General features: G+C 39.0%; 5 protein-coding genes across 6 annotated transcripts; 3 read left to right on the top strand and 2 right to left on the bottom strand.

Annotated features, from left to right (window-relative positions):
* Positions 1-363: 363 nt before the first annotated feature.
* Positions 364-2,655, bottom strand: LOC147540754 (small ribosomal subunit protein uS2-like). The gene is made up of 5 exons (XM_086640470.1): positions 2,425-2,655; positions 2,060-2,322; positions 1,259-1,456; positions 764-962; positions 364-686 (listed from the first exon to the last, which is right to left on the bottom strand). Exons 1-5 carry the CDS (start codon positions 2,555-2,557, stop codon positions 601-603), a joined length of 879 nt encoding a protein of 292 aa, XP_086496596.1. The 5' UTR covers positions 2,558-2,655; the 3' UTR covers positions 364-600.
* An 85-nt stretch (positions 2,656-2,740) lies between these two features.
* Positions 2,741-5,583, top strand: LOC147540753 (ribonuclease H2 subunit B). 2 transcript variants are annotated; one of them, XM_086640469.1, is made up of 10 exons: positions 2,741-3,048; positions 3,239-3,301; positions 3,425-3,529; positions 3,639-3,715; positions 4,022-4,145; positions 4,419-4,483; positions 4,651-4,720; positions 4,820-4,895; positions 5,045-5,126; positions 5,226-5,583. In XM_086640469.1, exons 1-10 carry the CDS (start codon positions 2,970-2,972, stop codon positions 5,346-5,348), a joined length of 864 nt encoding a protein of 287 aa, XP_086496595.1. In that variant the 5' UTR covers positions 2,741-2,969; the 3' UTR covers positions 5,349-5,583. The 2 variants fall into 2 exon arrangements, with proteins under 2 accessions (XP_086496595.1, XP_086496593.1); XM_086640467.1 differs by lacking the exon at positions 4,651-4,720 and adding an exon at positions 4,557-4,650.
* Positions 5,584-6,245: 662 nt separating this feature from the next.
* On the top strand, positions 6,246-7,832 carry LOC147540752 (uncharacterized). Its single transcript, XM_086640466.1, has one exon. The coding sequence runs from the start codon at positions 6,430-6,432 to the stop codon at positions 7,543-7,545; it is 1,116 nt and encodes a 371-aa protein (XP_086496592.1). The 5' UTR covers positions 6,246-6,429; the 3' UTR covers positions 7,546-7,832.
* A 97-nt stretch (positions 7,833-7,929) lies between these two features.
* On the top strand, positions 7,930-12,141 carry LOC147540751 (uncharacterized). Its single transcript, XM_086640465.1, has 4 exons — positions 7,930-9,442; positions 9,579-10,947; positions 11,346-11,429; positions 11,675-12,141. The coding sequence occupies exons 1-4, from the start codon at positions 8,567-8,569 to the stop codon at positions 11,722-11,724; spliced, it is 2,379 nt and encodes a 792-aa protein (XP_086496591.1). The 5' UTR covers positions 7,930-8,566; the 3' UTR covers positions 11,725-12,141.
* Positions 12,142-19,290: 7,149 nt separating this feature from the next.
* Positions 19,291-26,027, bottom strand: LOC147540750 (uncharacterized). The gene has a single exon (XM_086642596.1). The coding sequence runs from the start codon at positions 25,616-25,618 to the stop codon at positions 20,096-20,098; it is 5,523 nt and encodes a 1,840-aa protein (XP_086498722.1). The 5' UTR covers positions 25,619-26,027; the 3' UTR covers positions 19,291-20,095.
* Positions 26,028-27,404: the final 1,377 nt, after the last annotated feature.

Raw genomic sequence — 27,404 nt, 5'->3', positions numbered from 1 at the left:
ATATGGTTCACAAATATAACGATGTTCGAAAAAAAAAAAACAATTTTGAGAAAACAAGTTTCGAGAACAGAATTTCTTCAATATTTTTCTAAGAGGTGTTTAAAAATACTCAAATAATAATAATTCCTAAGATTCTTAGTAGTTGCCAACCAAACTAAAAAAATTACTTCGACTCATGAATTCGCGGATTCTTGATTCCGTCGTCCAAACAACCAACCACATCAAATTCAGAGGCCATCCATTTCAACTGCTTCACAAAAGAAACTATGGGTGGATCACAAGAGTGTATAATTGTTTTTTTAGAAAGTTTGAATTTAAAAAAAAAATGAACACACCCTCGACAAATTCTTACTTGTAACAATCTTGGGGTAATAAGATACAAACTTTTTATTAAAAGCTATTACTTCGTCAAGGAAAACAGAACCATTCATCAACTACAATTATCCATCAGAAAAGAAACAAACAGTTCCTACATAATACCCAAAATTTCAGATAAGGAAACAAACAGTTCCATTTTAATGCTACCATGTCCAAGTAAAACTACCAGAACAGAAGTTCATCTAGAATAGAGGCATACACGAAGAAAATCCCGATAATCCATCATTCCCAACCTGAGGGAGGCGCTGGAATATCACCCACTGCTGGTGGTGGAGTTGGTGCCACATCCCAACCATCTCCAGTCGGAACTGCAAATCACAATGACAAGAATTGAGTATGACAGTACTGAATTTCTTTCTTATAATATAACTGTATAACTTTTTACCTGCAGCTGCAGTCCACTCAGCAGAAGCTGGAGCAGCAGCTACTTCAGTCGTCCACTGGGCATCGGGTATTTGGCTAGACCATTGATCACCCCCAAGAGCAGCTGCCGAGTATTCAGTGACTCCAAAATCAGGCCCTGCAGCAATCTCATCTTCCTGTTCTTTAGCCTCCTCAGGTTCCCTATAGAAAAATAAGTCGACCTGTCCATTGGACATAGCTTAATTAGAAAAACACAGACCACTTAAAAATACCGTCTAATAACAATCAGATTGGTATAGCCACTGACAAAGACTATGCTCGATACTTGGCTTTGACTTTAGCTAGCGGCTAGCCATACCTTTCTACTTTAGAGTATTACCAAATGTACAGAGCTAATCTTGGTACGTAGTTATTCAAATATGTAATAATGTATATAAACAAATACAAATGGGGGGGTGAATAACAAATAAACACGAGAGGAATAAAAGGTCAATCACATGAAGAAACAGTCTCTTACCATAACATCCCATTTGTGACCAGGGAGAATGGTGCCACGCATCTGCAAGACCATCCTTGCTAATAACCAGAAAAGACAACCAATGCTGTGTTTTCCCTTGTTGTTGGCAGGAATACCAATATCAACATATCTCATCGGTGAGTCAGTATCACAAAATGCAATTGTTGGTATGTTACCAAGAGCAGCTTCCTTAATTGGCTGCACAAATCCAATACAAAAAGTCAAGTAGTAGTATATCTTATAATATGAACCAATTGGTTAGTAGTGGAGTGACACCAGGATTCTTACTTACTTGGTTCTAGGCTAACCCCACAAAAGACTATTCTATGTTTTAAAATAAGTTTTTACGCCTCAAGGCGGTTTGCTATCACAAGGTGAGGCGGTGCCTACGCCTCTTGTTGCGTGAAAGGTGTAAAGTATTTATGTTTTTGAAGGAAAATGATATCGATTATGTAAAACATAGCAATATAAAGTCCCAAGTGTTGAAAAAACAAAATAATACTGTAATATTTTTGTAAGCGTTTTAGTCTTGAATTCATATGCAAGCATTTTAGTCTCGAATTCATATGCAAGCATTTTAGTCTCGAATTCATATGCAAGCATTTTAGTCTCGAATTCAAATACGTATGCATGAGCTCGATGGGGTACACCTTGAAAGTTTTTTTTTAAAACATTGAACACAATGATACAGAATAATATCCTGCCTAATATAAAGGTACCTACCTAGCTAGCTAAAACCAAAAATAGGGAGGAATGAAAGTAACCCTACTTATATCTAGAAGTGAAATGATTCATCATCACCTGGTGATCTGTTCTGGGATCAGTGAGTATGAGAAGACGAGGCTCGGTGAAAGAAGTCTGAAGCTGATTAGTGAAAGTACCAGGAGTATGTCTTCCAGCAAGTGGTTGAGCACCAATGTACTGAGCAAACTTGAGAACAGCTCTCTGACCATATGGTCTAGCAGATTGAACAATGATGTCTTGAGGGTTCTCAATAGCAACAATTACTCTAGCAGCCATCATAAGCTTTTCCCATGTTTTACCAAGGTTGATAATGTAGATACCTAAACATCCCATGATTGGATTCAATTCAAGAAGAATAAATAAAAAAAATGACATATATGTGGTTAGGAACTATTAAAGAAGGAAGGAAGGGATACACATACCATCTGTTCTTCTTTTGAAGACGTATCTCTCCATCTGGAAGTTGCAATTTTTGGTGCCGAGATGGGCATCGGCGGCGAGCAACATCTGAATGTCTTGCTCTTTCTGAGATAATGTATTTGCAGGAGTCGTCATTGTCTCCTCCTATCTGATGATCTGATGATGATCTTTTACTCTCTCTCTTTTTCTCTCTTTATGGCCGAAGAAATTGAGCGTTCAAACTGTAGAAAACACACAATGTGAGTGAGAATCAGAAGAGAGACGAATTCCAACTGACCTTTTGAGGCAGTCACAGCGTAGAGAAGAGAAACCCTAGCTAGGACTGACTGGTTTTATTGACCAATAAGCCCTTCAGCCCGTTTCTTATTTACACACCACATAATTACTACATACACGCAAATTACTTACTACATACACGCAAATTACTTACTACATACCCGCAATTTATTTTGGCCACCGGAATTTTGGCCACACTTCTCTCTTCTCCCGCCATTTTCAGTGAAAGAAGTGAATAGAGAAGTGAGAGAGAGAGAGAGAGAGAGAGGAAATGGCGGCAGCGTGGTGGGATGGAAACGGAACAACCACCACAGATGAAGCTCCTCCTCGTATTCTCATTGCTCCTGCAGGTGAAACCCTCCTCCTTCTCACACCCACCTTTCTCTAATCGTCGCATTAGGGTTTCCTCCACCCACCCACCCATAGGGCCATATATTCTGAACAATATTGGATAAACCCTAAAGATGTTACCCTAGTAGTTGTAGTTGTAAGTTTTCTACTCGATTATTGATTTTGTTTCATCTTCAAAACACCCTGCAGCGGTTACTCCTCCCGCTGGAAATGGGAAGGGAGTGATGTTATCTCTTTGTCATCCCAAATCAGGTACTACTATTCAATTATGGGTTTAGGGTTTAGAGAGTGATGTTATTTTTGTCTCCATTTTCAACTTCACTGACATGATAATTTGAATTTCTTTTCTTTTTTTTTTTTGCCCTAAAACGGCAGGAAATCAGACATGTTATCTCCTCACAGACAGTGGTTCTCTTCAAGAGCTTCATTGGTTTAAGCAATCATACGGTTCCTGGTTCTTAGGGGACTATGTTTGTGAAGGTAACACTTTTAGTTGATTAATGCATGCTTGATGCAACAATTAGTTGGTTTGTTTTTAAATGTTATATCCCTTGTAGTTAGTCTTTATAAGATTTTGCTCACAAAACAGATGGAGGTCTGTATATTGCTACTCCAATCGATCCGGTTTTCCTCTTGTTCCCCATTTTCGACCAAGCTCGGATGAAGGTACATTCTAAATGTTGCTAATGATTATTTGACATTTCTTCTTACTAATTGGAGACACTAGTTCTTCCCCTTCCTCCCTTTTTTGTTGTTAAAAACAGAGAGGGACTTATTCCCCTCCATAGAATACTTATTGTGGCGGTTTTGTCTATTCATAATGAGCAACAACACGGTAAATAAATGGTTACTTAAAAATAAAAAAACATGAAATAAATAGCTTCTCTCGTCGTTGTTCTTACTTATGTTTTGCTTGGTAAAATTTCTGATTTCAAATGAAATATTCACATAGACATTGCATCTCAAATGCAGAAGGAGGGTGACCAGGGGAAGTTCAGACAGTTAGATGAGATACTATCTGTTGACGGTTATCCTGGATATCAACGTCTTATCTCTATTGCAGAGGATTGTATGCAAATAGTTTGTGAAATGAAAGGTGACACACCACCTGTGTTCTCTTCTTTTTGTTTATGTGTGTCTCTTTGATTTGTTAAAAAGTTCGGGAGTCTGACTTTATTACTCGAACTGAATAGCCTTCTCCGTTCCCGCATGTTTAGCTTTCTAGCCACCAAAATCATTGTTATTGTTAATGACAGTTTCTCATTTCCAAGTAACATGAGCGGCTGGAGCTGTTGAAAGAGTGAAACCCTTAAACATTACATATTCTACTTTGATATTATCGGTAATCTTGACTCGAACTTGTATGCAGAAATCGGAGGGTTGAAGTTTTTCAGACTGAATGATTCTAAAGTATTAGCGTGGCTATGCTATAAGGTACGGAATAGACTTTTTACCGATATAGGCCGGTACTGGACATTATGATATATCATATTGTTGTCATTTTTAGGTTGTTATCTTCATGCCATGTGATGAAAGTCATGAATTAAGTCATCTTTTGAATTGCGATGGAAAACCTCTGATGCACTCCTTTTTTCTCGAAGGTACACCAATTAAAAACAACTCTACCCTCTCTTGACAAAAACTATGGTGCTCAGGGCGAAAAAGACTTGTGTACGTTTCTGTGAGAAAGCTTTCAGACATTATTACTTTCCACCTTCCTATCTAATGCTATTTATATCCTTCAGTTATTTCCTTTCTTTCATGCTTCAGTGTTTGAGGTGGTTTCGATATTAGGGGAGTACCTAAAAGAAGACCCGTGGTTGAAGCTCTTGTGCAGTCACTTTAAGTAAGATCACCATCATTTAAGTCACCCGTGTCAATGAGTATCTAACGAATGACATGCTATAAATTTTAATCTGTATCCTTGTGGAGAGGAACAACCAATAACACTTTCCGAAGATGTTTTAAATTGCTTTGGCATATTACTTTTTGCAGGTTGGATCTTCAACATGCAACTAGACAAGCGCCATCTCAGGAATTTGTACCATATTCAGGAGAAAGTACTCCATCTAACCAGGTATAAGTGCATAGAATTTATATATAATGAGACTACTTCCTTTTACTACAATCTTTTTTTTACTTTATCTTGGTACCGATGTTAGTTTCTCCTGTTTAGGCAAAGATCGGGAGTAGCTTTAAAACATCGAACGGTGGAAAACAAGGCAAGAAGATGAAAATGGAGACGAATTCCCATAATATAAAAGACATGTTTCGTAGGGCGACTAGAAGCCAAAAGTGACCTCAATGAGATATGCAGCTGTAGCTAATTAAAAGTGTGAGCTGGACTCGGTTACTTCTGAGGTAACCAACCTATCTTTCGTTTTAACATTCAAATGTAGCTGTTAGCTCGCCTCTCTTGAGTATCTTCTGTTGTGTCAGATTTGTAGGGATTTTCTTCTCTTCTTTTTGGGTGTTAAACATGTAACAGAACTCCATTCTATTGTTGAAAAAGAAAAGAACTCCATTCTATCAAACTTTTTGTATTTTGACGTCTTTCTACCCAAAATAGACATAATGCCATTGTTCATTCGATGAAGACATGGACCCCATCTACATGTTGTAGAACTATATATATAGACTCGTAATGGAGGTATAGGTTCAATGTGACAGGGAAGGAAGAAAAGACCCCTCTCGAGTTCAAAAAGGGTTTGAACTTTGTAGAAGTTACTTTATTGGTATGGTGTCAAGGTGGTGTCTGTCTGAGTTAAAGATTGACACGTGAAATGTTTAACAAGTACAAGAAACTGGGACTTCCGCAGTGCAACCAATTCAAACATTTTTAAAATCAGTTCCAAACATTGTGCCAACCAGAGACCTATAAAAATTGAATGATTCTTTTTTGTAGGAAGTTTAGACTAAATTTTGTTGACAAGTACTATTAAAGATATTATGTAAGAAAGTAAGGTCGACCGTATAAATCTTAGCAATTCTCCTACCCTCATGTTTAGATAAGGGCAAAAATGTGATTAGAAATGTTAACAATAATATATCGGGTTGTGGATGGAAAAGAGACTATATAGGCATTTTCAGTAAATTGAGGGGCTATACAGGAATGTGGCCATAAACTAGAGGGTCATTTAAGAAATTAACCCAATTTCCCTTCTTTTATTTGCTAAACTGGCACCTTAATAGGAACGGCAGGGTCAAGTCAATTTCCTTTGTGCCACCGGGTCGGGGATTGGGATCTATGATCTGAATTCTGATCCCAACCCCGAAATTCCTCTGCTGCTCCCAAGCCCTAATTTCGCTCTCTCTCTTTCTCATATCCACTGAGAGAGAATTTCTTCATTTTCTCTCTAGAATTTTAAATTTCTGGAGAGATGGATGACGAAGGAGATGAGATGGAATCAAATCCATCTTCTTCTCCTTCATCTCCCGTAGTAAACCAACCTCTTTCTCCCCCTTTACCACCCACCATCCTCCTGTCTTCTTCTTCTTCTTTACCTGTAACCATAGCATCCATACCTTCTCCTCATCAACAACAACAACAACAAACCCTAACCCTAGCCCTTCCAATTCAGCAACCTAGAGGAGGAGGAGGAGGAGGTAGTATGGGCGAGTGCAGCTGGAGTGAAGGTGCGACTTCCATCCTGATCGACGCATGGGGAGAACGTTATCTGGAGCTAAGCAGAGGGAATCTGAAGCAGAAGCACTGGAAAGACGTCGCTGACATCGTCAACAGCAGAAGCCGTGTAGACTACACCACCAAATCTCCCAAGACAGATGTTCAGTGCAAGAACAAGATCGACACCCTCAAGAAAAAATACAAAATTGAAAAGTCCAAAATTCAAAACTACTACTACTACTACTACAAGGTTTCTTCTTCTTCTTCTTCTGGTCCTTCACCTAATAGTAGTAAATGGATCTTCTTTAATCGTCTTGATCAACTCATCGCTCCCAATTCGAGTAATAATCTCTCATCTGCTCCTGCTGCTGTTCCTATGCCCCGTGGAGGAGGGGGCCAGAGGAATGTGGTTCCTGTAGCGATTGGAAGCTCATTCTACCACGAGGACCACCACCATGAACAAAACAACCAACATCCTTGGAGGAGGCATAATAAGAAGAGGAAACCAGATGATTCAACTGATGAAGATAGCTTTCCACCACCACCACCACGGGAGAGTAATAGTACTAGTACTTTCACGACAACCGCCACCAGGAGAAGAAAGAGGCGTGGTGGTGGGGAGAGTAATGATGGAAAGGGAAATGTAGGAGGAATAATGGAAGTGACAAGAGCAATATTGAAAATGGGGCAAGTATATGAGAAGGTAGAAAGATGGAAGGTGCAACAAGTGGTAGAAATGGAGAATGAGAGGATGGAGTTGAAGAAGGAAATTCAAGTGGAGAGAATGAATTTCTTCAAGAAGATACAATTGGAACTCTCCTCCTCCTCCTCCTCCTCCCAGCTGCTTGGCCGAGGCCAGAAGAAGAGATAGCAGCAGCAGCAGCAGCAGCAGCAGCAATATTACCCAACAACAGTTTCAGTGGTGTTTCTCTCTCTCTCTCTCTCTCTATATATATATATATATATATAGATAAGATACTATATATGGATGGCTTTGGGGAGTTGAATATTACCCAGATTATAAAATGTTGTACTAGCTAGGTAGATTTGATGGAGGAGGATTGAGCTTCTTCTTCTTTTGAAATTGTTAATTGTACTTTGATAACAACACTGTACTACTAGTAGTGATATTTATAAACTGGAGTATGTTTTTTTTTTTGTTTGTGATTTGATGGAGAGAGATATTCAGTCAGACCTGGTGGAGTAAAAAAATTCATTTTTGTTTTTTTTTCAACTTTTAATTCAGAGAAGATGGTTTATTTTTTTTTTGTATTCTCTAGTAAATTAATCTGGGGTGGGTGGAAGATGTTATTGACCACCCACAAATTCAAATCTCTCTCTCTCTCTCTTTCTCTAAATGAAGAAGACGAGGAGGACGAACGTGTTGGGGGGAAAGAAGTTGAGAAAGGGATTGGAACCGTTGAAAATATATTCTTCTTCTTCTTCTTCTATCAGCCAAAAATAAGGAGAGGAAGAAAGGCGTGCAGTTCCACCCTCTCCCTCATCACCCGGACTTTGTCAAACCCCTCTCTCTCTCTCTCTCTCTCTCTATCCCCAATCTATCAACCATTCCAATCTCCTCATCATCATCATCATCATCATCATCAATTCTTTCAGATATCTCTTTACCACCACCTCCCCTTCTTCTTTTTCTTCTCAGGCGGCGTGGGGGCAGACAACTAGGCTTCTGCCTCCTCAAGGAGGAAGGGGAGGAAGAGGATATGGTGGTGGTGGTGCGTGCTTACTCCGCTTAATTGTTGATTCCCCTCATTTTTAGACTATATATCAATAGCTTTTTCAATGAAAATCATTTTAAACATGAATTCTGAAACTCCTCTTTGACTCATTCATTCCCTCACCACCATTCCTCCTCCTCCTCCTTCAATCTACTTATGGCCGATATTCATTCCAAATCTTTCTCATGGAAGTTGGCAGCTGCTGCCATTGGAACTACTACTACTACTACTAATATTGATCACCACCACCACCACCATGATATTGATGAATCCCCCTCGTCCTCCTCCTCCTCTCCCCACACAAATTCTCATCTTCTTTCCTCCTCTGCTTCTTCTAATTCCCCATGGAGGAGTTTCCCTGTCAACATTGACAAGGCTGACAAAGAGGTGCTTATGTCTCTCCAGACAACAACAACAACATTACCACCTCCTTCATCCCCCCCATTGGGATTGCACAACTTGCAGGATATGAATAACAACTCAGAGCTAAACGCTCAAACTATTCAGGTGCCCATTTCTAAAGGAAATATCATTGATGAGCTACAAACCAAAGCTAATGAACTAGAGAAGCTTTTCGCACAACACAAACTCCGGGTTGCTTCTGGGGATAATCAACTAACCTCTTCAAGGAGAAACAACAAGCCACCAACTGATCTTAATCCTCTATCTCCAACTTCTACACCTCAATTAGATATAAATTTCTCCACTAATAATACTTCCAGTGTGACGGATAATGGAGACACTAATTTCAAGTTGGATATCAAGCAAGATCTCAGGGGGTCGACAGAGGAGTCTAAAGGAGAATTTTACCATCTTTATATGAAGAAACGGGACGCCAAGCTGAAGAAAGAATCTAGTTCTAAAAGGGCTCAAAAGGAAGCCAAGATGCAGGCCATTCACGAGAGCCTAGAACGTAGTAGAGCAGAAATGGAGACCAATCTTTCAGTTTCCACGCAAGATTCAGCTCGTCGATTTGCTGAACGGCTTAGATCTTTCAATATCCGTTCCACTCCCACGGAGGACATAGACCAGGTATATTCATTCATTATTGCCTGATTTGCTTCATTTTGTAATTGATAATTCTAGGTTAGAGCACGAGAAGCTTGAACGTCATCAACCCATATTTTAATTTAGCTCACACTTTCAAGGTTTTCTGTTTTTGCCGCAGCCAATGGATTCTCTTCAGAATGAAATTTCTGTAGACGTTCAGGTTGATCAAAGTAGATTTTTCTCCGAGACATTTAAAGGAGGAGCTAAGAAGGTTGTGTCTAATAGAAGCTCATCTTCCTCTATCCCTCAAGACTCACCAACCGCAGTTACAAGATCATCCATCAAGCCGTCTAACTCTGCTTCTGGAAAGAAACGCACTGCTCAACCAGAAAATCTGCTGGCTCGACCCGTTTCTAGCCTTTCAGACGTCAGAAAGGAAACCACAAAGGTTTCATCATCTGGAATTAGTAAGACGACAAGCCACCGACGAGTCAGGAACTACTCACGGAGCAAGAGTTTTGGTGAAGAGCTATCCCTTCTTAAGGAAGATAACACACAATATTCGCAGTCCTTGAGAAATAGCTATGCCAGTTCTGGTGAATTGAGAGACTTGTCTCAGATCGATTCTCAAGGTGTTATTTATACACCCCCGAGAATCACTAGAGAGAAAACAGGGAACAAACTCTACCACAAAACGCTCAAGAATGTTGAGACGAAGCCCTTCCTCAGAAAGGGTACTGGCTTTGGACCTGGAGCTGGAACTCGTATTTCCCAGCTGAAACCTTTTACAACATCTGAGAACTTGAAAATTGAAGAAGACATGGATGAATCACCACAGATGCTAGAAGATCCAAGAGACGTCTTCAAAATGGATGAAGATGCAAAATTTGACCCAATGATTGAAGAAGAGGCTATTCAGGCAGTAAACATGCCTGCTGATTCCGGAAATGCAAAATCAAGACCGAGTCAGGAATCAGAAAAATCCGGTTACCGTCTGTCTGGAAATAGCGAGACCCTTCGATCAATTTCTGAAGTGGACTGTGAATCTATAGGGAACGAGGTTTCGGCTCTGACTTACCCTTTTAATGACACCGTAGAGCCTGTGCGAAATTCACTTGGAGAAAATACTAAATCATCCGACCAGTATATTCGCCAGACATTCTCATCAGATGTCGATGCCTCTTTTGACTCGTTAATGGCGAGCCCTATATCAAGGAATTCCCACTCACTTACCACGATGGAGGCTGACGCAGCTTGGGTGATGAGGAACTTGAGCCATGAGCAAAATCCAATTCTTGTAGCTAATGGCTCACATAATCAGCCCCGCAAAGATGCGAAGAGAGGGTTTAAGCGGTTTTTAAAGTTTGGGAGGAAAACTCGAGGGGGAGAAAGTGTGGTTGATTGGATCTCTGCAACAACTTCCGAAGTTCATGAGGAATATAGCACGGGTACTAGAAACCGTGCATCAGAAGAAGTACAGAAGTCACCAATGGTGCTTTCACATGGTTATAATTCCTTCAACAATGGCATGTTTTACAATGACCAAGGTATCTGTTTCCATTAATCTTAGTATTGATGCTTTATCGTACTTAGCTTGGAAATTTCAGTCCTACATGGTTGCTTAATATCATCAAGGGTTTTTAGTGCAAGCGAGTCTAAAATGTAAGTCTTAAGCTCCAGTTTACTACTTCAGTATGTCATCGGTGAAGCACCATTTTCCTTGTGCTCGAGAGAGAGAGTCTTGATAGACGGTAGTGTTGGTTCTCCAATGAGCACCCAAGCTGTTAGCATAACGTTCGATTTTTGCCTGTCATCTTGATAATTAAGAGTTGTGAATAATTTTTTGATTCATTTCCTTTGTTTTTTTCTCTCTAAAATAATTAAAAGCTTAATGTCCATCTAGTTTCTCAATTTAATAATGGGTATGCCGATCCTATTCTTGCAGTACAAGTCTTGCATAGCCCTATCCCCACGCCTACAAGAAACTATAAGCTAAGTGAGGACCAAGCATCGAGGAAATCCTCAAAAGGTTTGCCTACTCTTTTTTTTGGCTTCCCCTTTACTACTCCCATTCTTGTTGTTTGCAAGACTACTAGCTTTTTATACTATCAAAACTTAATAACACATTTGTGGGGATTAGGATATAGAACGTTCAATACGTCAGACGCTTGTCATTAAACGCCGATGATTTACCTTTTCTTTTATATTCTTTTATTGGTAGTATGTATTAGTTGATTTTTTTTTTCCTTTCTTCTACTTTTTGAAATTTTATAGCTCCCAAGTCATTCTTCTCATTCTCATCATTTCGGAGCAAGGGGAAGTGAGACGAAGCGCAAATGGCACACCCATCAATTAAAGGAATTTGGAATCTTTCGTAGAAAGTGTATACAGAAAAACAACGAAAAGGAAAAAAAGAATTAGCGAGAGCATTATTATCTGTGAATTATAGGTTATACATATCCAGACAACCGTCCTGAGGGAAGGACATCTATCGATCGAAATTAAATAGACAATTGGTATCGGGTTATGGGGAAATTCGACAACGTCTTATTGTTTGTGAGTGACTGCGCAATTATTGGTTCAATTCTAGGCTCTATTGTATGATTGTAGTGTTTATTATTTGATATGAATGTAACAATCAATAAATAGGGGGATAAGTAAAGGAGTGGGTTTCCCTCCTGTATTTGATTTTGTTGGAACTGATGTGTTTGTTTCAAACTTGAATTATTTGCTGGCTTTTAGTTTAGCCTGGAAACTGAAACAAGAAGAAGAAAGTATAACAGGAAAGAAACACAAATATTCTTAAGTACTTGTGCCGCCGTTGAATTATTTCAGAACGGTCACCCTTGTTCGGTCGGAGATGGGGTCCAATGCGCTATCTTAAGTTGTAGCGTGCGTATAGTTAGTTATTCATTATATTATATATTATTGATATCGAACTGAGTTTATTGAAGAAGAGAGTGGGTCCAAGCTGGAGAAAGAGAGCACGCGCTGAAACGATCTCTGAGCTCTATCTAGCTAGCTCTAGAAAAGGAACGAAGGGAGAGAAAGAGACGATCAGCACGTGCCCTGCTTCTCCAGCTAGGCGTCATCCATCCCTCGAAGCTGAAAGGACAACATATGATACTAATAAACAACCATAATACTGAGAGTAGTTCGAATGGACAAAGATATATGTTAGGATTTAATTTATAGAGAAATGGAATGATCACATAATTTTGTTGTTGTTATTATTTTCTTCTTACTGTGTGTTTAAAGTTGATATGAGGAGGCAGAGGAGGTTAAATGATGGTCCTAAAAAGTTACCTAAATAGGTTTCCACCCGCAAGTATACGGGCGTCAAGTAATAGTTCCGGTAAGACCGGTTCGTTCCTCAGAGACTAAGTTAAATTAATTCTAACCTTAAAACTATTGAGATTTAAAATTGGTTTTGATGGTGATAAAATAGAATTAAAATATAAAACTCAAGAAAAATAAATAAATAAATAAATATTTCGATATTCAGACAAAGGGAACCTAGGGTTTTCGAATCCGTTTTCCTAACAATTCTAAGGACAAATTAGTTTTGGTCTAATTCGATAGTTCTTTGTATAACTCAGGTTTTCAGTCCATGAACGGTCTAAAAAAACCCGGAAGATATTATCGTTAAAATAATAAAAACTGTAATAAATTTATCATTAGAATAATTATTTAAACTTCATCTAAAACCCTAGATATAACGGACTTAGCTACTCATGCTAGAAACGATAAATATTTGAAGTAATAGAAGAAAAAGAAGAAAGAAACTTACTTTTCTGCGCTTTTCCCACCAAACAGACCCTTAAGGAATTGATTTCCTTCTGTTTTTCCCGGAAATCTGCCAAACGCACCCTCTGGGAAAACGATTTTCTCGTCTTCCCGGAAATATTTTCCTCTCTGAGAAAATTATTTTCTCTTCTTCTTCAACTCTGTTTTCTCTCTCTAACCTCCTGTTTTCTCTTTCTTTTCTTAATCTAATCTCTCTCTCTATGTTATTTCTTGCTCTCTCACTGAACAGGAAACAAAAAGAAAGAAAAAATCGAATAATCAAATTAAATTTCTAAAACCGAGTCTCTCTCTCTCTCTACAATATCTCTCTGTCTCTCTCTTGTTCTTTCTCTCTTCCTCTTTAATCTCTCTCTCTCTGTCACTAAGAAAACAGAGATTATAAAAGGAAAGCAAAAAAAATTAAAAGTTAAGAAACAAAACGAAAGATCACTCTCGGTTATCACTTTCTCTCTCTACTGCTCTCTTCTCTGTTCTGTTCTTATAAAACCGTTTCTCTCTCTACTGTTCTATCTCCAAACCCCTTGATCTTTCTAAGCCGAGAGGACCCCAAAGATGAGATGCCCTTAATCAGCCGAACTCTTCTGTTTTTATAGAAAAACCAACTGAAAAATCCTTTGTTTCTGTTTTGATTCGAATTGAATCGAATCTCTCAGTTCTCTCTCTCTAAAACCGTGACTGTTCTCTAACAACCGTGATTCAACTCTCGGTTTTTGATTTCTCTTCTATCTTCTTCACTCCTTCTCTCTCTCCTGTTTTGATTCTTTTCGAGAATATCTCCTTCTCCCTCTCTCGGTTTCTTAGAAAGAGAGAGAAAAGCCCGATGAGAAGACGCCGGCCGTTGAGGAGGTTATATGCTCCTAATCCAGTGCGTCGCGGCCGGACGAAAAATGGTACGGCTCCTGCTCTTGGATGTCGCCACGTGTCTCGGCTAAATCGGGACCGTTAAATAATCCCGTGTTTTGATAATAGCTTAATGTACTCCTGACCGTGACAGAAGGTGTCCCGCGACTTCTCTGGTCCCTCCGATGACTTCCTGGATGCGCGCCACGTGTCCCTCTTGACCTTTGGTCAACTGAATTTGACCCGAACTTTGACTCGCTCTATTTTACTCATCCGAACTCCGATTTGACTTCCGTTTTCGCCTACGGGTTCGTCTTGGACTCTACTTTCCATCCGAGCACTAATACTGATCATGAAATCAGAATCAGCAAATGACCAAAATACCCCTAGTCTGCGTTTTCTCCGACTTTTATCCGCTTTGCACACATAACTCTGAAAAAGGTACCTGAGTAGAAAAAGGAGTAATTTCATGAGAGTAACTGCCCTAGATAGACTAACTTGTCCAAATTAAGAGACTCAGATGGGACATTTTCATGTCTCATCAAACATCCCCAAACTTAGATTTTGCTAGTCCTCGAGCAAAACAGAAAAATAAAACTAAACCTAATTCACCACTTTCGTAGGGAATCACGATTGCACTTAGCACGTGCAACAAGCCGTTAAACCCCTAAGTTACCCCTAGAGGACGAGTGTGGTCTCTTGAGGGTTTGCAGTGAATCTACCCACAAAATTCAAAAATCAAAAATGCAAAAGGGTCTAAATATGACGTGGACTAGAAATGTTCATCCGGTAGATTTTCGAAAGTTAATAGAAATGAAATCTAAATCAATCGAACCATACAAATACTAAAAATCTTTTCACTAGTAATCAAGACTCGAAGTGCACATGACCAGCCGATATAAGTATCATTTCGGTTCTGAAAAGACAAGACTTCGATTACCGTCTCGATACATTTCGCCTCGACTACTGCCTCACGGTCATACACTCAAAAACTAAAGTCACTCAAGAATGGTTCCCTCTATGTGTTAGTATGAATATGAAGAAAAACTCAACACATGAAAAAGATGGACTAAAAGTTTAGTGAACGACTGATCTCATCGGAAGGAAACAACCACTAATACGGAATGGGGAAGCTAACCAACTCTTCTCACCTAATCAACTATCTAACAATGCTTCCTAGAGGTCGATAGACACTAAAGATGAACTAGAACTCCTGAGAACTCGACGTCTTCAAATCTTCAAGAACTACTCCAAGGGGTAAACACTTAAACCAAACAAACACTTTTTTTTTTCTTCTTCTTTTCTATTTCTATTTATTTTGCTTTTTTTCCTTTTTTTTTTTTTTTTTTTTTTTTTTTTTTTTTTTTGCTACTGACTCTGGTAATAAAACTCAAAATACATAACATACTTTCTTCACATTATTCTTTCCTTGGGAAAAATTCTATTCGCTTTGCTTCATGCCTTATTCTCAGGGTTCTAAATGATGATGGCGTTCCTATCTTCCTCTAGTTGACACTGTTTTCAAGTTTCTCAGACTACAAGAGAAGGTTTGCATTCCTGATGACATCCCTAGTGGTTGTAAAATTTGAACTCAAGAGATCAACTGAGTTCTAAGGAATACTGCGAGGTTGAGTAGCTCTTCATTCTACTCAGAATTAGCTCAGAAGAGATCACTCAAAGCAAAAGAAAGGCTCAGAATCTCACATGGGTTAAGTCTCCACTAATGACCGATTAAGTTCTCTTAGAAAAGTCTACTCTTCACCTATCTAATACTCACATGGCTAGTGCACAGACAACTTCAAGACTCGAAATTCGTGGAAAAACCTTTAACAAAAGCATAGTACAACCAACTAGACTCTATAACTATTAACAAGCAAAAACAACTAGACTCATGTTTCCAATCCAAAAATTAAAAAAATTTGAAAAATTTTTAAACCCTTTTGAATTTTTGAAATAAGGACTAAAAATTCAATCCCCCATCCCCAAACTTAGACCGAACATTGTCCTCAATGTTCTGAAGACTATGCAAAAATAACAGGGTGAAGGGAGAGATATTACCCGATTCAGCGTCCTCTGCATGGGTTGCCTCCCAGAAAGCGCTAAGTTTAACGTCTTCAGCCAGACGAAACAGATGGTTCGAAAAATAGAAAAAAATTATACCTACTGGGTTACAAATATGTGATTAACTGTAAACCAATAATCGATACATCTGTGGGTCCACCCAAAACACAAAGTTTTCAGTGAACGATAGTCTCACATTTTCGTAACTTGGTGATAGTGTAAGTGAGACTATCAAGAAAGAAGGGCAATCCCCAAACTTATACGACAATAAGGTCGTTAAGTTTGGCACCGCACTAGAGAGAGTACTGATAGACCCAAAATTAGGTCTATTCCCGCAAGTATACGGGGTCAAGTTATAGTATTTCTAATAAGTCGGGTATCGTCCCAAGAGACAAGCTATTTGATCTAACCTCGAATTAAACCCCCCTTTCAAACTTTTGATTTGATTTTGAAACTACTTAAAGAGAGAAAACAATACTAATAAACTAATAAGGATGAAATCAAGGAAGAAGAAGAATCTAGGGTTTTCGATTTCACCACATAAATGGACTACTTAAAACATGCATTAATTAACAAATCCTTTTTCTCATGTATAACTCAAAATCTAACATAATAAACTATTTAGATTTCGGAATATATTCTTTAATAACACAATTCAAAATCAAGAATGTATGATTGGCTATCATATAAAACTAATTTCCTACACTATCATTCAAGATCTAAAAGGCATATCCCATCTAATAAATCAATAAAAGCATGAAATATCTAATTATAATACATGAATGATAATAAGGTTATAGAATCAACATGAAATGACAATCAATAGGCATTGAAGCTCAAAATAAGGATTCATTGATTTATAACATATCTTAAAATAAGCCCAAATATGGGTTTCCTCTACACCCTAGATACAAAATTTAGCTACTCATGGAATCTAAAATAATATTCATTGAATTCATAAAATAAATGAAATTACAAAAGATTAATGGAAAGAAATCACCAAGAATGTTCCCAATCCATATTCCCATGTATCTCCATTTTGATGTCCAATTTAAGCTCCAAGTATCTCAAGAATATTGCTCAAAACTCCAAATAATAGCTAATTAGAAGATAAAAGAAGAGAAATTTAGAAGAGAGATAGAAGAAGAAGAGATTTTAGAGAAGAAGAATGGAGAAATTAGAAGGTTAGAAGAAGAAATTAGAAGGAGAAAGGAGATCTAGAGAAAAGATGAAGGTGGTAGAGAAAAGAATGGTGGCTAGGGTTTTTAGTTGAGAAGAGGTAGAGAGAAAAAGAGGCTAAAGAAGAGAGAGAGGCTAAGGGGGGGGGGGGGCTTTGGTTGGTTCTCAAAAAGGGTTTATATAGAGTTAGGGTTTAATTGGGGTTAAATGGTAGAAAGGAATAAAGTGAAGGGTTATATTTGGAAAATGGGTTAAAAATATAAAACCCTAAACACACAAGTGTAGTGGCGGCTAGGGTTTGGGTAAGGAATAAGAGGGAGCGCCATGTGTCGCAAGGAGAGAAGGGAGTCTGATTCCTAAAAGAGAAATGGGAGGTGACACTTGTCGGTTCCAGGTACCTGCTAGGGTTTCTCACAAAAAAAACACGCGGATTTGGTGCTTCGCGGTCGGATGAAGAAGTGATCAGCAGCAACAGGATCCGTCGGATGAAGAGAACGCGGGATCTGGACGTCCGGGAAGCAGACACGTGGCCCGGAGCGCGGTGCTTAAATTGCTTCGGGTGCATGGGATGATCACTAAAACACGGGATGAACAGGAGCCGTCGATCTTGATGACGCGGGAACTTGCGGCTGAGATTAAAAGGTGGGTACGGAGCTACGGAAGCACAATGGAACGCGCTACACCGAATCAGACTTATAAGGGCCACTTCGTTGTCCAGCGAAAACACGGGAATCGCGTATACCAGCCTACATACATCGACACGTGTCCTTGAGCGTTCCGCTGGCCAGAAACTTGCCCGAATGTGTCCCACCTAGTCAACAGACTTTGACCCATCTTTGACTTTGCATATTTCTCTCATCCGGACTCCGATTTGACTTCCGTTTTCTCCTACGGACTCGTCTCGACCTCTACTTTTCAACCATGCACTGACTTTGGCCAAATTACCAGAATGTCCTTGACTCCAAATGACCAAAATACCCTTCATGCACCTTTTCCTCGTTTTTAACCGTTTTTCACACCTAACTCTCCAAAAGACACCTAATCAAGAAAACCAACCATTTTATTACAATAAAGACTCGAAACAGACTAACTCGGCTAATTTAAACGACTCTGATGGGACATTTTCATGACCCATCAAACATCCCCAAACTTAGATTTTGCTAGTCCTCGAGCAAAACAAAATAAAAGAAAAACCTAACTCACTGTCGGAGGAATCCCGGTTGCATTTAGCATATGCAACAAGCCGTTAAACCCCTAGGTTGCCCTAGTGGACGAGTTTTGTCTCGTGAGGGTTTCCAGAGAATATACCCACAAAATTCAAAAACATTTCAAAAATACAATAGGGTCCAAAAGCACTCAAAGTCAACTAAGACGGACCAAAAATGTTTATCTCCTAGAAAATTTTAGCAAGCTAATAGGAATCAGTCAGAGTTAACAACACTATACAGACGCTAAAGATCTCTTCACTAATAATCTAGACTCAAAGTGTACGTGACTAGCCACAAAGAGAATCACTTCAGTTCCAAGCAGACAGACCCTTGATCCCTATCTTAATACATTTCGCCTCGACTTTGGCCTCACAGACATACGCTCTAAAAGATGAAATCACTCAGAAATGGTTCGCTCGTATGTGTGAGTGTGATCACGACTATAGACTCAACACATAAAAAGGGTTGAGGACAATATTTTAGAACGAATGATCTACGAAAAGGAATATAACCACTAAATGGAATGGGGAAGCTCACTTACCCTTCTCACCTACTCTACCCTCTAATAATGCTTCCTAAAGGTCAACGGATACAAGTGATGAGATGGATGGTGATGAGATCCCGAGAATGTCGACGCCTTCAATGCTAGAGAACTTCAAGCAACTTCCATACTTAGCTTTTTGCTTCGAACACTTATTTTACATAACAAACTAAAGTTCACATGAACTTTTACACACACTTTCTGTTTTTCAAGGATTTTTTTTTTTTTTTTTTTTTTTTTTTAAATCTATTATAAACAATACAAACAATGCAATACCAACACTAGTATTCTCAACAATCAACTTTTCTATTTTTCGCACTTTGCTTTCACATTCTTCTTTCTTTACTTTTCATGCCTTCATTCTCGGGTGTCATATGATGAATGGATGGTGGAGTATCCGTCTTCCTAAAGTTGACACTATCATCGGGTTTCATGGACTACAAGAGTAAGGTTTATTCGCTATCCTGATGTCACTCCTAGTGGCTATGGAAGTTGAGCACACGAGATCAAATGAGCTCTTTTTATAAAGTTGCGAGGTTGAGTAGCTCTTCACTCTACTCGGAATCAGCGCAGAAGAGTACACTCAAAGGTAATAGAAAGGCTCAGAAATCTCACAAGGGTTAAGTCTCCACTAATGATTAATCTAGTTCTCTCAGAACCGTCTACCCTTCACTTCCATAATACTCACATGGCTAGCACACAAACGACCTCAAGACTCGAAATTCATGAAAAAACCTTTAACAACCGGATAGTACGATCAACTCGACTCTATAACTATTAACAAGCCAAAAACAACCATTAGACTCACATTTTTCGGTCCAAAATTGAAAAAATTTTGAACCCTCTCGAATTTTCGAAATGAAGGACTTAGCAAAAAGTTCTTCCCTATCCCCAAACTTAAACCGAACATTGTCCTCAATGTTCTGAAGACCATGCCAAAATAAAAATATGAGAGGGAAGATATTACCAGACTCCACTGTCCTATATCAGAAGCATGGGTTGCCTCCCAAGAAGCGCTAAGTTTAAAGTCTTCAGCCAGACTAAGCTGATCATCGGGAATCACTTCTGATATACTGGATTTTCAATAAAAACATCCACGGTTTCGGGCGATATTTCTAAAAATGGTTTTAAACGTTGACCATTGATTTTAAAACAAACACCATTTTTATCCTCAATATCAACCGCACCGTGAGGATACACAAATTTGACAACAAAAGGCCCCGACCATCTAGAACGAAGTTTTCCAGGAAATAAATGCAAACGAGTGTTGTATAAAAGAACTTTTTGACCTGGTGAAAATGATTTTCTCAAAATGTTTTTATCATGAAACACCTTCATTTTATGCTTATACACTCTAGAACTCTCATATGCATCATTCCTCAATTCTTCTAACTCACTAAGTTGGAGTTTTCTCTCTCTACCTGCGTTGTCAAGCGAAAAGTTCATTTGCTTGATAGCCCAATATGCTCTATGCTCTAACTCTACAGGGAGGTGGCAAGCCTTGCCATACACCAATCTATATGGAGACATTCCAATGGGAGTCTTAAACGCTGTACGATAAGCCCATAACGCATCAGTTAGTCGTAATGACCAATCCTTTCTATTTGGATTGACTGTTTTCTCAAGAATGCGTTTAATTTCCCTATTGGAAACCTCAACTTGACCGCTTGTCTGTGGATGATACGGGGTGGACACTCGATGAGTAATACCATACTTTTTCATTAGAATCTCAAACTGCCTATTACAAAAGTGTGTTCCCCCATCACTAATAATCGCACGCGGAGTACCAAAACGAGAAAGGATGTTTTCTTTTAGAAACTGGATCACAACTTTGTGATCATTCGTTTTGCAAGCAACCGCCTCTATCCACTTAGACACATAATCGACCGCGACTAGAATATATAGATTGCCGAAGGAGTTCGGAAACGGACCCATGAAATCGATGCCCCATACATCGAAGACCTCAATGACAATAATAGGATTTAGGGGCATCATATTTCTACGTGAAATACTCCCCAACTTCTGACATCGCTCACAAGCTACACAATATGTATGGGTATCCTTGAATAAAGACGGCCAGTAGAAACCACATTGTAAAATTTTGGCGGCCGTCTTCTTGCTACTAAAGTGACCTCCACATGCATGGTCATGACAAAAGGAGATGATATTGGTTTGTTCACTATCAGGGACACATCTCCTAATAATCTGATCGGGACAATACTTAAACAAGTATGGATCGTCCCAGAAGAACCGCTTTACCTCGGACAAGAATTTATCACGATCTTGCTTAGTCCAATGTTTGGGCATTTGTCCTATAACAAGATAGTTCACTATGTCTGCGAACCAAGGTAATTGGGAGACTACAAGAAGTTGTTCATAAGGAAAACTTTCCCTAATAGGTAACTCATCATTTACGGACTCCACAACAAGCCTAGATAAGTGGTCTGCTACAACATTTTCGGAACCTTTCTTATCCCGTATCTCTATGTCAAACTCTTGTAGCAAAAGTATCCATCTAATCAACCTAGGTTTGGCCTCTTTTTTAGAGAGGAGGTACTTTAATGCGGCATGATCAGAAAATACTATGACCTTAGAACCTACTAGGTATGATCGAAACTTCTCTAAGGCATAAACAACAGCTAACAACTCTTTTTCAGTGGTCGAATAGTTGAGTTGTGCATCATTCAACGTCTTACTAGCATAATAGATTACGTGAAGTAATTTGTTTTCACGTTGACCTAAAACGACTCCTATTGCATAATCAGATGCATCGCACATGATCTCAAAAGGAGCTTTCCAGTTAGGAGGTTGAACAATAGGAGCAGTAGTAAGCAAAAGTTTGAGTTTATCAAAGGCCTCTAGACAAGCATTATCAAAGACAAACTTGTTCTCTTTTGCCAAAAGATTACAAAGAGGTCTTGATATCTTACTAAAGTCTTTGATAAATCGACGATAAAAGCCTGCATGCCCTAAAAATGATCGGATGTCTTTAACTGTTTTTGGTACAGGAAGACTTTTTATCAACTCTACTTTGGCTTTATCTACTTCTATACCCTTAGCTGAAATGACATGCCCTAGGACAATTCCTGAACGAACCATGAAATGACACTTCTCCCAATTAAGCACTAAATTCTTCTCTTTACATCTAACCAACACGAGTGTGAGGTGATGTAGACATTCATCAAATGATGACCCGAAGACTGAAAAATCATCCATGAAAACTTCGAGAAACCTTTCTACCATATCAGAAAATATGCTCATCATACAACGTTGAAAAGTAGCAGGTGCATTACACAACCCAAACGGCATACGACGATAAGCATAAGTTCCAAATGGGCAAGTGAAGGTTGTTTTCTCTTGATCTTCAGGAGCAATGGCAATTTGATTATACCCGGAATAGCCATCTAAGAAACAATAGTAACTATGTCCTGCCAGTCTCTCGAGCATCTGATCAATGAATGGAAGAGGAAAATGATCTTTCCTCGTGACCGTGTTCAACTTCCTGTAGTCTACACAAACACGCCACGCAGTGGTCATCCTGGTGGGTATTAACTCATTGCACTCATTCCTAACTACAGTAATGCCTGACTTCTTGGGAACAGTTTGAACAGGACTGACCCAAGTGCTATCTGAAATAGGGTAGATAATACCCGCATCTAATAATTTCAGGACTTCAGATCTCACAACTTCCTTCATATGAGGGTTAAGTCGACGTTGCATCTCTCTCGACGGTTTAGCATCTTCTTCTAAGTAAATGTGGTGCATGCAAACTAACGGACTTATACCCTTGAGATCGGCTATAGACCATCCTAGTGCCTCTTTGTGTTCTCTTAGGACATCTAACAATCGACCCTCTTGTTCTTTCTCTAGCTCGGATGCAATAATAACAGGTAGGGTTTCTGAAGGTCCTAAAAACGAATATTTCATGTTCTCAGGTAACGGTTTCAACTCTAAGGATGGTGGTTTCTCAATAGGCTGAGACGACTCTGAGACAGAGGGTGATTTGGACTCATCACTTGCCGATGGTTGAGTTGTCTCTAAAGTTGATGCCATACTTGGTTCAGAGATTGTGAGGGATTCAGTTTTCGCTTTCCATTTCTCAGTATCCAGTAATGGGGTGGAATCTAATAAAGCATTCACCTCATTGATACTACCTTCCTCATCAAAATCTAAACCAAAGTAGGCCAACAATGTTTCCAACGGGTCATCTGATAAAGTTGTTGGTAAGGAATCCTGAACCAACATATCTATCAAATTTAATTCGTTAAAATCATCAACATCATCGGGGTGAAGTCCAGCATGGAAGATGTTCATCTCTACAGTCATATTTCCAAAAGACAATTTTAACAGGCCGCTACGACAATAGATGATAGCATTGGATGTAGCTAAGAATGGTCGCCCTAATATGACAGGTATTTGACTTTTGGAATTATGGACTGGCTCAGTATCTAAAATGATGAAATCAACAGGAAATAAGAATTCACCAACTTTGATCAAAACATCTTCGACTATGCCACGTGGGTACCTAACAGACCGATCCGCTAACTGAAGGACCACAGAGGTTGGTTTGATCTCTCCTAATCCCAACTGTAAGTACACAGAATAAGGAAGAAGGTTAACACTAGCACCAAGATCCAATAGAGCACGCTCTATTTTATAATCTCCTATGGTACATGGTAGTGTAGGACTTCCTGGATCCTTGAACTTAGGTGGAATATTTTGTTGGATGATCGAACTAACATTCTGAGTAAGGAGCACTTTCTTATGCACATTCATCTTACGCTTACTAGTACATAAATCCTTAAGAAACTTGGCGTAAGCTGGGATCTGTTTGATCGCATCTAAAAGTGGAATGTTGATACTAACTTGTTTGAACAACTCCATTATCTCCTGAAACTGAGATTTCTTCTTTGACTCGACCAAACGTTGAGGGTATGGAGCTCTAGGAACATAAGGCTCGGATACTAAGGGTGGACTTTCTGACTCAGGAGCCTTTTCAGGCTCATCCCTCGAGACTCTGGTTGGCAACGAAGACGGCTCGTCCTCTAACTCTTCCTCTTCAGGAGCTCTCACCTTGTTGTCCACAATTTTACCACTTCTAAGGGTTGTTATCGCATTAGCTTCATCTGGTGGTGGTCTACCCAATAGACCTTTTGGGTTCTGCTCGACTTGACTCGGAAACTTACCTTTCTCTCTCTGACTCAAGGCTTCATGAAGTAGACCTAATTGGGTTTCTAGCTTAGTCAAAGATTGTTGGTGAGATGTTTCTAGCTTAGTCAAAGCTTGACGGGTGGATTCCTGAAACTCCTTCTGGTTCTGAGCTAACATATGCATGGTGTCCTCTAATGATGTCTTCTTTTCGGGTGGGTGTTGGACATTGGGCTGAGCAAACGGGTTGCTAGGTGCATTAAACCCATGAGGGTTCATAGAACTACTAGGCTGACTCTGGTATTGACCTTTAGACCAAGAGAGATTGGGATGATTTCTCCAGCCTGGATTATACGTGTTCGAGAAAGGATCATACTTCTGACGATTGTCATGCCTAGAGTTTTGATAGAGAGCATGAGCTTGTTCTTTGTTAGCAGACTCAAAGAATAAGGCACATTTGTTCCCCGTATGAGTAGGGTCTCCACAGACTGAACAAGGGTAAGAGATGGGTTCATTTCCAACACTCATGACATGAGTGGGATCCTCCGTGAAGGTTTTAGGTTGATTCATCACTAAGGCTTCCAACCTTCTGGTAATGGCGTCAAGTTTGGACTCAGAATCATCGATCCTATAAATCCCGCCCTTAGTTGGATTAGGCTTTGCCCGAGTGATAGGTTCTCTAGAAGTTTCCCATTGTTGGGATTGTGCGGCTAGTCCCTCAAGAAAATTCATGGCCTCATCGGCGGATTTGTTGGAGAACCCGCCATTACAAAATGACTCAATCATGGAGGTGGTAGGATAATCTAGTCCTTCATACAACAGTTGGACTAGTTTCATTTTTTCGAACCCATGATGTGGACACTCTAGAAGAATGTCCTTGAATCTCTCAATATAGGAGTAGAGAGATTCTCCTTGGAGTTGCTCGAAATTAAGCAAACTCTGCCTTAAAGCTCTAGTTTTATGCTTGGGAAAGAATTTTTCTAAAAAGACACCACTAAGTTCTGCCCAAGTAGAAATAGACTCAGGTTGTAAGGCATACAACCACGACTTTGCTTTATCCTTTAAAGAAAAAGGGAACAACCTTAATCTAACGGCATCAATCGAGTTAGGGACGTTCATGGTCTTGCAAACGTCCTCAAATTCCCTAACATGATAATACGCGTTCTCGTTCTCTAAACCACGAAACACCGGAAGCATATTGATGATTCCCGACTTTAACTCGAAATAAGTGTTAGTCGGGGGTAGCCGAATGCATGATGGTTGGCTAACTCTAGCCGGATGCATGTAGTTTTTGAGAGTCATAGGTTGATCCTCGACCCTAGCTTGATCAACGTGATCCTCCATAGACTCGTTTAAAGAAAGGTTTTCAAGTAAAATACTCAAATCAGACTCTTTAACAAAACGACCTCTCTTATCACGTAACCTAGGGGGCATAAACCAAAAGACAAGACAAGGGACTCTTTTTGAAATTTTTTTTTTTTTTTTTTTTTTTTTTTTTTTTTTGAAAAGAAAAGGAATAAGGAAACTACGAAGATCCTAAGGAAAACAACAAAGCAAGCAAGCTGACTCCACCAAGCAACCTAGACACAATCTAGACGACTGGGTAGTCTTTTTCACCTAAAAATTGATCTAGACAGCTTCTACTTCTTACCAAACTTGAACTACGATTCTTATGAGGAGTTACTCCGTCACAGTACAACGATCAAGAATTGTGTTCTTAGATCGTTCCCTCTTCCTGGGAAAACTCCAAATACTAATCAAGTTCGAGATTTGTCAAGAGTGTCCTATAAGCTCGTTACCCTTTGGCCAATGTCTAAATCGATTTTAGTTTTTAGGTGAGGTTTGGGATCGGCGATGTTGTTACCTAGATGGGCAAAAGACCGGTGATGAAATCCGACTCCTATCTTGTAATGGGTTGATGCCCTTACTAATATGATAATTAAACTAATAGTTCGACAATCAATTAGCAAGCAAGAAACATCACAAGTACCCACTTACAGGAGATTCGTGGGTGATCAAGAAGTTACCTCCCGTTCAAGACGGGCGACGACCGTTGTAGACGACCCGGGCCACTCTCCCGTGAGTGTTCGAACCCGAGGCTTCGTTTTGGTTTTCGGTTACAATTTAAATGCCCTCCAATTTAGGGTCAAAACGTTTAAACCAAAAAATAAAAAATAAAAACTAGAAAGTCTAAAAGTCTCTCTCTCACCAAAAATAAAATAAATAAAAAATACTAAAAATAAAATGTAAATTTTCCTTCTTGAGCTCCTCTCCTTGTTGCACCTCTTCCTTTGCTCCTTAGCGTTCTACACACCAAAAATGGAAAAGCAAGTCAAAGTGTCCAAAAATAAAAACTTACCAAAAATAAAACTAATATAGAAATGAGATAAGACAAATTCAAGCTTAGTCCCCGGCAGCGGCGCCAAAAACTTGATAGACCCAAAATTAGGTCTATTCCCGCAAGTATACGGGGTCAAGTTATAGTATTTCTAATAAGTCGGGTATCGTCCCAAGAGACAAGCTATTTGATCTAACCTCGAATTAAACCCCCCTTTCAAACTTTTGATTTGATTTTGAAACTACTTAAAGAGAGAAAACAATACTAATAAACTAATAAGGATGAAATCAAGGAAGAAGAAGAATCTAGGGTTTTCGATTTCACCACATAAATGGACTACTTAAAACATGCATTAATTAACAAATCATTTTTCTCATGTATAACTCAAAATCTAACATAATAAACTATTTAGATTTCGGAATATATTCTTTAATAACACAATTCAAAATCAAGAATGTATGATTGGCTATCATATAAAACTAATTTCCTACACTATCATTCAAGATCTAAAAGGCATATCCCATCTAATAAATCAATAAAAGCATGAAATATCTAATTATAATACATGAATGATAATAAGGTTATAGAATCAACATGAAATGACAATCAATAGGCATTGAAGCTCAAAATAAGGATTCATTGATTTATAACATATCTTAAAATAAGCCCAAATATGGGTTTCCTCTACACCCTAGATACAAAATTTAGCTACTCATGGAATCTAAAATAATATTCATTGAATTCATAAAATAAATGAAATTACAAAAGATTAATGGAAAGAAATCACCAAGAATGTTCCCAATCCATATTCCCATGTATCTCCATTTTGATGTCCAATTTAAGCTCCAAGTATCTCAAGAATATTGCTCAAAACTCCAAATA

The sequence above is a fragment of the Eschscholzia californica genome, unplaced genomic scaffold (assembly GCF_041429995.1).
Source record: "Eschscholzia californica isolate CP2 unplaced genomic scaffold, dmEscCali1.0.p SCAF_5, whole genome shotgun sequence".
NCBI lineage: Eukaryota > Viridiplantae > Streptophyta > Magnoliopsida > Ranunculales > Papaveraceae > Eschscholzia > Eschscholzia californica.
This window is presented reverse-complemented; position numbering and strand designations above follow the sequence as displayed.

What these genes read in the sequence shown, in the direction of transcription:
- LOC147540754 (XM_086640470.1), bottom strand. Translation starts at nt 2,557, where the DNA reads ATGACGACTCCTGCAAATACATTATCTCAGAAAGAGCAAGACATTCAG. An exon ending in CTTCAAAAGAAGAACAGATG is followed by an intron (nt 2,323 to 2,424) that starts GTATGTGTATCC and finishes TGGGATGTTTAG; the next exon opens with GTATCTACATTATCAACCTT. An exon ending in GTCACAAATGGGATGTTATG is followed by an intron (nt 963 to 1,258) that starts GTAAGAGACTGT and finishes TCCAATGGACAG; the next exon opens with GTCGACTTATTTTTCTATAG.
- LOC147540753 (XM_086640467.1), top strand. Translation starts at nt 2,970, where the DNA reads ATGGCGGCAGCGTGGTGGGATGGAAACGGAACAACCACCACAGATGAA. An exon ending in AGGGGACTATGTTTGTGAAG is followed by an intron (nt 3,530 to 3,638) that starts GTAACACTTTTA and finishes CTCACAAAACAG; the next exon opens with ATGGAGGTCTGTATATTGCT. An exon ending in TCGACCAAGCTCGGATGAAG is followed by an intron (nt 3,716 to 4,021) that starts GTACATTCTAAA and finishes TCTCAAATGCAG; the next exon opens with AAGGAGGGTGACCAGGGGAA.
- LOC147540752 (XM_086640466.1), top strand. Translation starts at nt 6,430, where the DNA reads ATGGATGACGAAGGAGATGAGATGGAATCAAATCCATCTTCTTCTCCT.
- LOC147540751 (XM_086640465.1), top strand. Translation starts at nt 8,567, where the DNA reads ATGGCCGATATTCATTCCAAATCTTTCTCATGGAAGTTGGCAGCTGCT. An exon ending in CATGTTTTACAATGACCAAG is followed by an intron (nt 10,948 to 11,345) that starts GTATCTGTTTCC and finishes CTATTCTTGCAG; the next exon opens with TACAAGTCTTGCATAGCCCT. An exon ending in ATCGAGGAAATCCTCAAAAG is followed by an intron (nt 11,430 to 11,674) that starts GTTTGCCTACTC and finishes GAAATTTTATAG; the next exon opens with CTCCCAAGTCATTCTTCTCA.
- LOC147540750 (XM_086642596.1), bottom strand. Translation starts at nt 25,618, where the DNA reads ATGCCCCCTAGGTTACGTGATAAGAGAGGTCGTTTTGTTAAAGAGTCT.